General features: G+C 41.1%; 1 protein-coding gene across 1 annotated transcript in view; it reads right to left on the minus strand.

Moving 5' to 3' along the window:
* Positions 1-13328, minus strand: part of MAP1B (microtubule associated protein 1B) — a gene marked incomplete in the record, with an annotated part of 71435 nt that overhangs the window by 15503 nt on the left and 42604 nt on the right. The window contains 2 exon segments of the mRNA XM_021380491.1: positions 4975-5115; positions 8531-8613. Of these exon segments, the coding sequence (XP_021236166.1) occupies positions 4975-5115; positions 8531-8613 (224 nt within the window).

The following is a 13328-nucleotide window of genomic DNA, read 5'->3' on the forward strand; positions in this document are numbered from 1 at the left end:
AAAGATGCAGTGTCAGCTATCCACACAAAAATAACCCAGCCAATATCTATATAAAGCAGAACATAAATATTTTCTATCTTCCTTTGTCAACCTTACATAATATTCAAACCATTTAATAGGAGTATAAAGACATTTCACTTGCATCAGACATGGCTTTGTCTGAAAAAAGAGCAAATGAAAATGCAAAAGAAAACAAAATGAAAGCAGTACAGACAGAGAAGGATAAAAGATAAGGAAAATGGGAGACTTATTCCAGTTGTTCATCACAAAAACAAGAGGGGCAGCTGAAATCACAGCTCTGAAATGGCTCTTGAAGACAGTCCTCATGTTGTCTCTCTGATCAGGGCTGAAAACACATTATAAGGAAGTAAAAAATCACTTCCTTTGGATGAATAAATCAAAGTCTGTTGCATACATAAGTGATAATTTGTGTACAGAATGTTTGTCATGTGGGCCAATTTTCTGTCTAGATAAAAAATTGTGCAGTAATTCACTAAGCTAACGTATATATCAGGTCAAGGTTTGGGGTTAGTCCAGTCTAGTCTGTATTACACCATATTTGGATTTTTGCTTCATACTTCCAGATTCGAACTTTGTTTGCTCCTAAAAGTTGGCACACATAATGCAGATAGTGTTAAGCTACTGGTAGTGCAGGCCAATGAAGAGTTCCTAAAAAATTATTCCCAAAACATATCCTATCTGCTAGGAGCAGCAAACTCAGTAATTGCCCTGGAAAGGCTTTAATGGATTTGCATGACTAACAGTGACACAAAGTATAATGACAGTTTCACAGAATCATAGAATGGCTTAGGTTGGAGGAGGTGTTAAAGATCTCCACTAGATCAAGCTGCCCAGGATTCCATCCAACCTGGCCTTGAATACTTCCAGAGATGGGGCATCCACAGCCTCTCCGAGCAACCTGTTCCAGGGCCTCACCATCCTCTGAGTAAAAATTTCTTCCTGACATCTAAACCTAATTCTCCCCTCTTCTAGTTTAAAGCCATTCTCCCTTGTCCTATCACTATCAGACCATGTAAAAAGTCGGTCCCCCTCCTGCTTGTAAGCCCCCTTCAAGCACTGGAAGGCCGCAGTGAAGTCTCCTCAGAGCCTTCTCCTCTCCAAACTAAACAAGCCCAACAACCTCAGCCTTTCTTTATAGGAGAGGTGTTCCAGCCCTTTGATCATCTTCGTAACCCTCAGTAATTGCTCAGTAAGCTGTTTCACCTCTTACTCTATTTTATAACTCAAAGATGTGACTGTTCATTCTCTTCCCAGGATTCAGACTCAGTCCAGGAGCAAAGAACTACATTTATCAACCCAGCCATCTTTCCAAGCACTACATGTTGAAGAATTCTCAAGTTTCAGAGAAGGTAAAGAGCAAGGCATCTGCTCAGAGAGAATACAAGATTGCTTCATATCCTGCACTGCAAAGGGGAAGAGAAAGGGTCTCCTCCACTAGCTGCTGTTGGAAAGGTAGAAGAATGGGACATCTTCAATGTTCTGGCACAAGAGAAATTGAAAACATTATTAAGTATTGCCTGAAGGAAGGTCTGCAAGCTAGAGATAGATTCCTGAATTGGACTTCAAAAGAGTATTCCCCTGATGAAGGGAAACATTTTTTACTTATTTGTAATCTCACTCCACAACTATAGTTCAGGTTTGGTCCAGCAAAATAAAAATGAACAGAAACCAGAAACACAAACGTCACACTATACTCATCAAACCTTACATGCTTATGGGTCAGGACAGAAAAGGAATGTTCTAATTGCTATTTGGAAAACCACTAACCACTTTTTTTTCTAGCTTTCCTTTCTAATTATTCGTCCAGTTTGCAGATGCCTTGAAAATTTCCCATTAATGGGAGTATGTAAAAAATGTCACACCCTCAAGCTCCAGTATGCCAAGCAGGATCTTTCTTTGGATTCCTGAAACATGTAGAAGCAGTGAGAAGTCAAGGCTCGGTGACAACAAGCTGGACATCACACTTTCAAAGGGCTATGCTAGCTGGCAAGCATGCCACTAGCAGGGAAGAGCCACGGAATCCTCCTTGGAGCCCATGGGAATGTGTCCCACGTGCCATGCAGAAGTCCCCCTGTGGCTCTAACGTGTTGCCAAGCTATCACCACATCACTCTCAAGCCAAACATTTGGATTGCTAACTCATGGTAGGATTCTGGACATGCAGAGGTGGGATCAGGAAAGCCAAGGCATGGATGGAACTACTTGTGGTGAGGGATGTTAAAAATAACAAGAAGGGATTCTGCAAATACATTGGTTAGAAAAGACAGGCCAAACAGAGTGTACCTCCTCTGATAAATGAGAAGGGAAAACTGGCTACAACAGACATGGAAAAGGCTGAAATACCCAATGAATTCTTTGCCTCTCTCTTCACTGGCAGCCAGGCTTCTTGTGTCACTTACATCCTCAAACATCACATCCCTGAACCTCTAGGTGGAGACTGGGTGAGCAAAATCTCTCACACTCTAAGAGAAGGGCAAATGTGAGACCACCTCATGAGACTGAATGTGTATAAATCTATGGGGCTGGACAACAAGCACCTGAGGGTCCTGAAGGAGCTGGCTGATGTGGTTGCCATGCTGCCCTCCATCATATGGAGGAAAAGTCATGACTGACAGATGAAATCCCAGGTGACTGAAAAAAGGGAAACATCACTCCCACTTTCAAGAAAGGAAGACCCAGGGAACTACAGGCTGGTGAGCCTCATGTCTGTCTCTGGGAGGAACGTGGAGCAGATTCTCTTGGAAGACATGTCAAGGCACACAAAAGATGAGCAGGTGATTCAAGACAGCCAGCACAGCTTCACCAACGGCAGATCATGCCTCACCAATCTGGTGGCCTTCTATGATGGCCTGATGGAATCAGTGGACAGGGAAGGCAACTGACATCACATATCTGGACTTCTGCAAGGCTCTTGTCCCACACCACATCCTCATATCTAAACTGGATATATGAGTTTGAAGGGTGGACTATTCAGTGGATGAGGAATTGTTTGGATATACACAGCCAGAGGGTTGTTGTCAATGGCAATATGTTCAGGTGGAGGCCAGCCATGAGTGGTGCCCTCCAGGGGTCCATCTTGGGACCTGTACTCTTTGACATCCTTATTAATTGATTGAGTGTAGCCACAGCAAGTTTGAAGATGACACCAAGCTGAGTGGTGCAGTTGACACAACAGAAGGAAAGAATGCCATCCAGATGTACCTGGACAGGCTCAAAAAGTGGGCCCATGTGAACTGAATGAGGTTCATCAAAGCCAAGCAAGGCCAAGTGCAAGGTGTTGGGGTGGTTGGGTTGGTGCAATCCCAGATATGTATATAGCCCAGGAGGAGAACTCATTGAGAGCACCCTGGTGAACAAAAAGCTGGACATGAGCCAGCAGTGTGCTGCTGCAGCTCAGAAGCCAATTGTATCCTGGGCCACATCAAGAGATGGGTGGCCAGCGGGGCAAAGGAGGTGATTGTCCCCCTCTATTCTGCCCTTGTAAGCCCCCATCTGGAGTACTGTGTCCAAGCATGGGGCCACCAGCACAAAATGTGGAGCTGTTGGAATGGGTCCAGAGGATAGCCACAAAGATGATCAAAGGGCTGGAGTACCTCTCCTATGAAGAAAGGTGGAGGTGGCTGGGTTTGTTTAGCCTGAAGAAGGGAAGGCTCCAGGGAGATCTCACTGTCGCCTTCCAGTACTTAGAAACAGAAGGGAGACTGACTTTTACATACTCTAATAGTGACAAGACAAGGGGGAATGCTTTTAAACTAAAAGAGGGGAAATTTAGATTAGACCTTCGGGGGGAAATTTTCACTAGAGGGTGGTGAGGCACAGGAACAGGCTGCCCAGAAAAGTTGTGGATATCCCATCCCTGAAGGTGTTCAAGGCCAGGCTGGATGAGGCCCTGGGCAGCCTGAGGTAGTGAGTGGCAACCCTGCCTGCAGGAGGGTTGGATCTAGATGATCTTTTAGGTCCCTTCCAATCCAAGCCACTCTATGATTCCACTATGATTTGCCCCTAGTTCTGCATGAAGTCCCACATGTCCCTCCTTAGCCAGAGGTGCTTGTTCTTCAAAAAAAGTAACTGCAAACTGACACTGACTTTTAGGGGTCAGATGCATTTCAAAAAGCAGGAATCCAGTTCTTCACCCAGCCTTACAACCACATGCTGAACATCTTTGCTTTGCGCACACTATCAAATGGATACAATTAAGTCACAGTCGTGCAAACTTTACTTTTTCAGTGCTGAACTTTCAAATCTTACTCCACTGAAATTCTCCTAATTAATTTGGAAACTAAAATCCTATGGATGCAGCCACATAGTTTATTTAAATATATGACACAACAGACAAATTAAGTGTGACAGCTTGTTTACTGTGGGTTCCTGCCCTATGGGAGCTTTCAGACACAGCACATTAAGCAGGACAACAAAATAACAAGCCATGAAACAAACAGTATTAAATATTGGTATACTTGATATTTTTGGTTCATAAAAATTGCAACATTTACAGATTTCACTGGCCAAATTTTAAACACTTCAATAAAGAAGCCAAGCAGCTAGGTGTGCAAAATACTACAGCTGTACAGACTGCCTCTGTTTTATTTAACGTCACCTATGGCTGAGCTGCCAACAGGCGAGAACCTCTGTCAAATGCAATTTTACATCTTTGTGTTTGCAGCTCAGGTAAATCACCTGTACATTTCAGGAACAACTCTATTTCCTTCTATTGTGAAAGGTTCATTGGTTTTCTGTTTCTCAAAGATAAAACTTAGTTCTCCAAGTTACGATGCAATTCTTTAGTTAAACAATTCACATAAAAATTGAAGTAAATGGAATAGATTTACTTGGTTTTTTAAAAACCATCAACATGAAACAGTCAACACTAACTCAATACATAACGCCATTTTTTATATTCTTGATACCTGTGCCATCACATGACAATGAATGGAAGATACTTTTCTAAACATACCTCTTGATCTGTGAAGATCTCAATGAAGTTCTGGAAGGAGAAGGATCCTGACTGAAGGATAAGCTCTCCTGTGTTTTCAAAACACTGTCCAGTTAGTACAAGGAGCTTGTGTCTTGCAGCGTCTGTGATCATCAAACGCACCTAGAGTGAAGGAGAGAAACAGATCAATAATGGGAGCTACCATGTGTTTCTCTGTTCCTCTGAGAAAGTGCAGTTTAGCTCACTTAATTTAAAATATGTTTTGCAGCAGTATTCCTGGACTGCTGAAACATCATCGTTACAAATCCGCTAACAAAAGACAACTAGAAAGGAAGGCAAAATAATAAACTGCAACATCAGGCACACAGATACAGTCACATGCACCACTGGCATACATTGATGCCAATAACTATAGGCTTTCTGTCTTGTGCTAGCCAAAGATCCTATTTACTACACATAATTTTTCACTTAGTAAATCATGTGGATGGTTGGTGGCTCAAAGGAACTCACTATTGAGAAATAGCTTTCTTCTCCATTTTGAAATAGCTCTTAAATTCTTTAAAGTAGATTCTCATTACTTTGCTTGACTTTCAGTACAGCCAGTAATAATTCCTGTTTCTACCCATTTAACTGCATGCTAAGAAAAATCCATATGCTCGTTATAGTTCTACTGGCTCAACTCAACTTAAATTGAGGAATAAAAATAAATAAAACCTTTGTAAGATCCTATACTGTTAAGTAAACTGTTTGCAAATATTCCAAAAGTCTTGTCCAGCACTGAATAATTGATTCAGAATAAGGTAAGGCATGAATTTTAAGTTTGGTAATTCCTCTGTTCAAGGAGAATTAAGTTAAAACAGAGTAGTGATTCCAGAATAAGGCTATTCACATATTAAACTAAATGAGAAGAGTCCATCTGGGACAACTACACATGTAGATATTGCATCCAAACTCCATCTCCGTGGAGATAACATAATCACCTCAGCACTCCTAGCAAGCCACTTTCAAATTTGTATATTGACTGTTAAGCAATCAGTTGTTTTAAATAATTCCAACTCACGCCAGGGAGGCTGAGCCAGGAAGGCTTGATCTAAATCTCTGCTGAACAACTCATGTTTTCAGTACAAGTAGAAAAGAGACAATGAAGAGTTTGTATCTTAAAGAAGGTGATTACCACATCTTCATTCTTATTTTATTAAATAAGTGGCCTTGACTTTAAGCAGTAGAAAGTTTCTTTAATTAACCACAGGACTAATGCTGGTTGATCAATAATTGCACTAGATAATTATAAATTCAACAGTGTCCAACTGGATCAAGTCTATCTATTTCTATTTCAGAAAAGAATATAGATAAGTGCAGTGGACTGTATGATGTGTGTCCTGAAACCCTATCTGTTTTAGTTGTATTGAAACCATAAAAGAACTGCTTTCCTCTGCTGCCTTTTCTCTCATTGCTGGCAGCAGCTCTAGGCAGTTTGCCAGCTTATGTATAAACTCACCAGTTTTCCAACAGGAAAATTATTTCCTGACTTGTGAATCAGTAATACGTGACTGTTACATAATTCCCCTTCAACCTACTTTATTAATTGATGGTTCTGCAGAATAAATTGGTTCTGCAGAGATAAAAAAACTATGGCAGGAAAAAAACCGTAAATAAATGCTTGCAGATTGCAGAGCACAATGTATTATACACACAAAAGAACTTCTAGAGACACATGAATTCTGTGTCCGGCTGTAATCAAGGCATTCTGAGGGGCTACCAGAATTTTGCAATTTTGTCTGCTGATTTCAAGACCTTTAAGAAAAAATATCACAAGATGATGATTCTGTTTAACTTTACCCTTGGCTGAAGTCCCAAACTGTTTAAAGAAAGTGAATGGCAAGACATAGCCTCCGACAAAAGCAGGTTACTTATGGTACAGTTGCAGGAGTATTATGGTAATGGAGCGGGGTTTAAAAAAATGAAGTAACTGTTAATAGAGTTTTCAGAAACTTATTTTCTTAGGGCAATTCTCTCCTTTTGGGGTTCACTCTTTTGTGAAGTATTTGGCAGTTGACAGAACATAAGAGCTGCGGGCAGAACCATGCTCAAACTACCACCAGTATGCCTGCTACTGGCCTAATTAGCAGAAGTTTGCTCTAACATCTTTTGCCTTTGTTTTACCTGAACTGATAGATTCAATTTCCTCTTCTGATGAAGTCAGATCTCTGTGGTATATCACTGTCTCCTCAACTGCAAGCCGGAAAACTTTTGATATGTGAAACTCAGTTTTCTATTTGCTATAATGGGCAAGGCATGTCTCTTTCAATCTTCACCATAATTCTCCTAACTCTTTCTTATCGTCTCTTCTGGCTTTTGTCCAGTGAGAGTCTTGCTTAGCCAGCCAAGGTAAATCTCAGCTTCTAACTTCTGGCTGTGACCAGGTTGGCATGATGAAAGCAAGGCAAAGATTGCCTCCCACAGTCTAGTGAAAGGAAATTAATGGTAACCCAGCCAAATATATTCCAGAGCCAAAGGAATAAAGCCAGGGTTCATAAGTCATTAACTGGCCTCAGATCATGTTCTTCCATGTGGTTACCCAACAAAAGAAGACAAGCAACAGCAACAGAAACAGCATTTCTCTGCTGTTGGCAGTTCCTTCTGCATACACTTTAAAGCTTTTTACTCTGAAAGCCTGAGTGTATTAAAGACAATCTTAAAAGAGCTGCTACCCTCCTTGTTCCTTACCAATTACCTCTAATGCAATGTAAGAGATTTTCACACATAAGCTTTTAGTCAATTGAGCTGCCATTAACTAAAGTGGATTAACAACTCTTAAAAACTTTTAAATCTTAATAAATTTCATTTGCTTCAGTGTGTTTCTTCCTGCTGGTGCTTAGTATCATTTCAGGCTGGTAAAAACCAGATTTTTTTTACAAAGTACTATAGGTAGAGCCACCTCATTTCTCCAAAGGAATCATACCTTGTCAGTGTTCCCAGCACCAGCAAGCAATACAATTATCCCTGTTTTTCCAACCTTCAGTCTCACTAGACAAATTTCTCAATTTTGTCTTCAAACTCCCTGCTTAGTTCTTCAACTCTAGTAAGTTTATGAGGAACAGGCACTCTCAAGAGTCTATAGATCATGTCACATGCTCTTTGAAGGACAGATCACATAGATTGTACTAGAGTCACCACTACATAGCCTGCAGTTCTTCTGAGACTTACATTTGTCTCAGGGCATCTTGTTTCTTTTCAGGCATTTTTTAATGTGTAAAGTAGATGCCCAGAGCTATCAACAATGGAAGAACAGAAGAAAAACAGATGCAGTTTCATCACTGGTGCCTCCACTTCATCAGGAAGGGAACTTGGTGCATTATGAGGAAAGGAGTGCTAGGATCAGAGATCTGCTTCTGTCCTACACCTTTGACATCTTACCAGGAGTCTAGGAAACTAGAAAGAAAATCAAGGGATGGCTGATAATGTTGATGGTATTTACTCCTAGTGTGTTGTTATCCACAGTTAGGACCTGCTTTCATCCTGCCCACCTAAGAGAGCTTTTACAACCCACCTAGTGAAATATTTCTGAGTGACTTACCTCGGTACTAACTGCTTCATCCGAGGGGTTGATCAGGACTACAGTTTCTAAGACATCACTTCTGTGATGAAGAATTTTCTGACCTGCAAGCACAGAAAGAAATAAAAATAAAAAAACTAAATTAAACCAGCCATGCAGCAGGATTCAAACCAATGCTTTCCATCAGCAAGCTACATATACTTTGTGGCAGCTCCCTGGTTCCCCGCAGTCACCCATTACCACGCAGGTTCACGTTTTCAGAAACATCAATGGCATAGGGTTCCATGGGCCAGAATCTCCAGAAATTCAAGGTAATGGAAATAAATTGACAATCCTGGGTGTTGTGCCTTCACCCTGTTTCTCACTCTGGTGCCACTGAGCTGGTGTGATTGGGGACTGGGGTAACTATCACCAGCAGAGCACCTGAGCCATGTTTTCAAGGACATAACTGTACCACAAATACAGCTGAGACTACACAGTTCCCGGTGGATTTAAATGAGCTTTCCCAGGAACTATGCGCAGCTCAGCTGCAGCAGCAGAAAAGTCAGCATAGGCTGCAAACTTCCCTTGCAAGAAGGAAAGTGAAAATTTGCGCCATACATCCATACAACCCTCCAACCACACAACCCTCAAGTTTGTGAGGTGATGTGAGCAGAGCAGGCCAGGTGCTGTACCTCTGCCAGCAGCACACCAAGTGGATCCCAGGACCCCCAGCTGCATCAAACCTATCAGGTTCATTAAAGCCGGGACCAGCCTGACAGAACTCCCCTTTCAACCTTTTCCCTAATGTTCCCTAATGTTCTCTAACACCGGGACACCGAAAAAATTCCCTGACAGGATTTTCTGACATTTTCCATGCTGCCCTGCTGTAGTGCTTCATCTCCCTACTTGCAAAAACTGTAACAAGCAATGTTAGGCAACAAGGGTGAACAGGCGTGCATAATAACAGTTAGCTCCTGAATGAATAAGTCTGGGCAGTTTTGGTGCACCGCACAGCCTGCTGGCACTCATACTTAGTAGTTAGTTTGTCTGTGTATTTAATAGTGATATTCATCTGACTGTGAGTGGATGCCAAAAAAACACAACAGGACTCTTGACATTTTTTTTTCTTATGGTAATTGGCAAACCCTTATCAGCATCTCTTTCTGTGAGAACTGCAGAGATTAATTAGCAGTTGTATTGTCATTCAGAAATCTAGACTGGTAATTAGTCCAAAACCAGAACAGCTTTCCCTTCCAAGCAAACCACTTAGTATAATATTAATTAATTAAAATAATTAATTGTGCTTAGAAGGAAGTAGGGGGGGAACAGAACAAGTCACCTATTTGCCAACTTAGAAAAACTCTCCTGTAAAGAGATTTAAAATAACAGCTCCAAGAACAGTGATGGTCAAAAGAGCTCTGCATTCCTGAAAACACAAGAGCAGCATCAAGGCAGTCTGAGAGGGTGGGTTGCCAGCCTTTCCCACACAGTCCCTGGCCCTGCCTTTGCTCATTCTGCACCCTCCTCCTCCCCTTCCTGAGCTCACCAAGGTCTCTATTCACTGCATCTTCTGCTGTTGCTCTGGTGAAGCTCTGCATTTATAAGCATAACAGCTTGCAATCCAGTGACAGAAAGAGAAGAAGGAAAAAAAAGAATGCTCCTGGTTAAAATGTGAGATGAGGTTACTGCTTATTTTCTTGTGCATGACAGTGCCTAGATACTTGTGGATAATAATCAAATCCATTCTAAGAAACCTACTTTTCTTAGGACCTGTGCCTTTTCGTGTACTTATTTGAAAGAAGGAGACAGGCTGCATATTATGGAAGGGGAAGAGGGCAGGTCTCCCTCTGCAGCACCCAGTTCTGCTCATTAGCCTTTGTAATTCAGTTTGTTTTAATAGGTCTGCTTCCTTGCCTAACAGGAATGCATACATAAGGTTACACTGAATAAAACGTCCTGATGGCTCTATTACCACAGACTCCTTCAGAACATGTCCTATGATCAGATATTTTAGTTATTATATAGGCTTCTGTCAAAGGGAAAGATTAAACAGTTTACTGAATCTAGTCCTTAGTGTTGGGAAGGAAACAAAAGAAATTGTCACCCTCTGGCTGCCACAGAAATTTCTCATGTTATAGCTGATGACATAGAACACACACTTTGCTTCAGGCCAAACTAGGCCTCATATATGATTAGATGTTAACACATTAAATGGAGCTAGAAAAGAAAAGCCACATGCAAAGTTAGACAAAGATAGAGTCAGTCCCACTTGAAGTACTGACTTGGGGCCTCACTGACGTGGCTCCAAGCCACCTCTGCAGATGAGATGGAACTGACCTGAGGAGCCACAATGCTTGCTGACCATCACTGATGGTCGTTACTTACTGCGACTTACTAAATTATAGATGGAGTGGGAGAAGTGGGGATGTGCACAGAAGACTGGGGGGTTGCTCTAAATTAACTCTACATGATCTTTACAGCCTCTCTCTACTCTGTTGGAACATTTTTGTGACATGATAGAGAAGAAGGGAAGAAATTTCTAGATTGCACAGTAGTGGTTGGGCGGCCAGATTTTATCCACCTTTAGTTTCTGGAAGGCAAGACAAAATCCCATCTAAAGACTTCAGGAAATAAAAATTAATTCTGTTTGGAAGAAATTTAAGTGTCTGTTCATCTTCAATTTTAGTAATTTGAGATTCACGTTAAAAATATATATGAATAGAGTCATGGAAGCTGTTTGATTCAGATTTAGTCCAATAGAGTAGAGAAGTAAACAGCACATGACAATTGCTTCATCTGAGAACCATCCCAATTCCTATGGCCATATGATCTCATAGATCACTTCTTGACAAAATATTGACAATATTTATTCTAGGATTATTGAGATGAGTATTGCTTCTGGAGAAGTGACTCAACAGGTTTCTAACTTGGTCTTTTCAGGCCAATCAAGCAGCATGATGGTGGGACCCACTTTTAGCAGCGACTATATCACAGTTAATTTTGTGCAAACACAACATACGATTGAATGGTAAGGGAAAACAAGTAAGTGCTGCTTCAAGTCCTTTTGAAGCAAGGACCACTACTGACACTGTTCTCCTCACTAGCTTTGACTGTGCAACACCAGCCCATGGGGATGCATATTTTAGGCAACATGCTGCTCAACGTAATAGTTCCCACCAGCCCTTCCCACCAATCAGGATAGACACCAGCGCTCCCTCACTTGCACAATGGCCATTCCCATGCAACCAAATCAAGTCAAATTCAGAACAATTCGTCCATAGAGAAAGCAGAAAAATCTTTTCTGTGGTGATTCTTGTAGAAAGTGCAATGGGAGAACACCGTCTTTCTGCAGATAATGACTGTTTTGCGCCTGAACTAACATTCAGATGCAACTCCTCAGCAACTTTTAATGTCTTTTCTATTTCATTGTAAAAAACTTTAAAGTAGTGTTTGTCTTTCACATTAACAGTATATTATGCCAGTCATTACTCTGGTAGCATTAGCAGATGGCACAGCTTGTAAGGATTCCTAGTGAAACTTCTCACAAGCCTTGAATAGACACTGAACTCTTTACAGCTGGAAATGTTTAGTGCTTTGTGATTGCAAATAGCTGCAATGCCCACAATTCCCTAGCTGCTCGCCTCTTGTGGAAGGACTTCTGTACATCGAGGGGAGGAAAAATCCTTTGAAATGAACCATGAAACATTCATTTCTAGAGATCTTGAGAAGACATCTTAACAGAAAAATTCTGAGGAAGAGACATTTTCCCAACCAGGCAATGTTGCGTTTGAGGAGCAGCAATGTACAATATTTTTCCTCAACATTTCTAAATACAGATGGCGGAAAAGGTTGGTATATTTTAGTTCCTATTCAGGACGAGATCCTGTTTATTGGTATTGCAGACATAGTCACTTCTTAAAAGCTTTAGTACTCCATGGCTTAATGTCCACATTAGGCAAGAACTAGAGGACTGAAAAATATTACTAGGTAAGGATTTCCCATATGTAAGCGTATAGGGCTTGAAGGCCGGCTGGCCTGAAACACTAAGGTCAAAGCAGGGGCAAGTCAGTCACTTTTTTATATTTAATTATTTTCGTAGAATAAAATATACAGGAAAAAAAAACCACGAAGTGTAAAATGTGTAAAAACAGAAGTAACAAATAGCCTGAGGCATACAACAAGATGTCAGTGCACCATATTTGAGCTAATAAGATTCTGGTAGAGTACTGGGGTATGTCAATCACTACTCTGGAAAGTGGTGACTGATGTTCAAGAGTCATCTCAACCACCTCTGTTCAGATTTACCATACTTGATGAAGGGTATTGGGAGGTTATCGTAACCTTTATATGTGATCCATTTAAAGTAATAAATTACTTCTGAGCTTTTTGCCTAGCAAACAATAGTGAAATAGCCCTTACCTTTTCAGTAACATCAAACTGCTAGTTGTTTCACCTTATTTTCCAGTGGGGATTTCAAAAAGGTCATGATAACCTTGTGGTCAGCATGGTTGCTCTGTGTTATGAACAGGGTATTCTGAGTTCCATATGACTGGTCACCTAGTGGCTGTTATTTCTTATACTAATTGAATAAACTATTTTTCTTGTTTTCAACACAGAACAGATCAAATTAACAAATAGCACTGCAATTGTGACCAGCCCCTAACCCTTATGGCTGTCTACCTGAAAGCATGACATTGCAACAATTCCAGATCAAGGAAAAAGGAAGAAGAACCTTCTTTACAGCAGATTAGCAGTAATCTGGAGAAATCTTGCAAAAGTTGTATGCAGCGTTCCATCTACCTTCTCTTTTGAGATTGGGGGCACCAGAGTACTTTAC

The sequence above is a fragment of the Numida meleagris genome, chromosome Z, assembly GCF_002078875.1.
Source record: "Numida meleagris isolate 19003 breed g44 Domestic line chromosome Z, NumMel1.0, whole genome shotgun sequence".
Classification (NCBI taxonomy): domain Eukaryota; kingdom Metazoa; phylum Chordata; class Aves; order Galliformes; family Numididae; genus Numida; species Numida meleagris.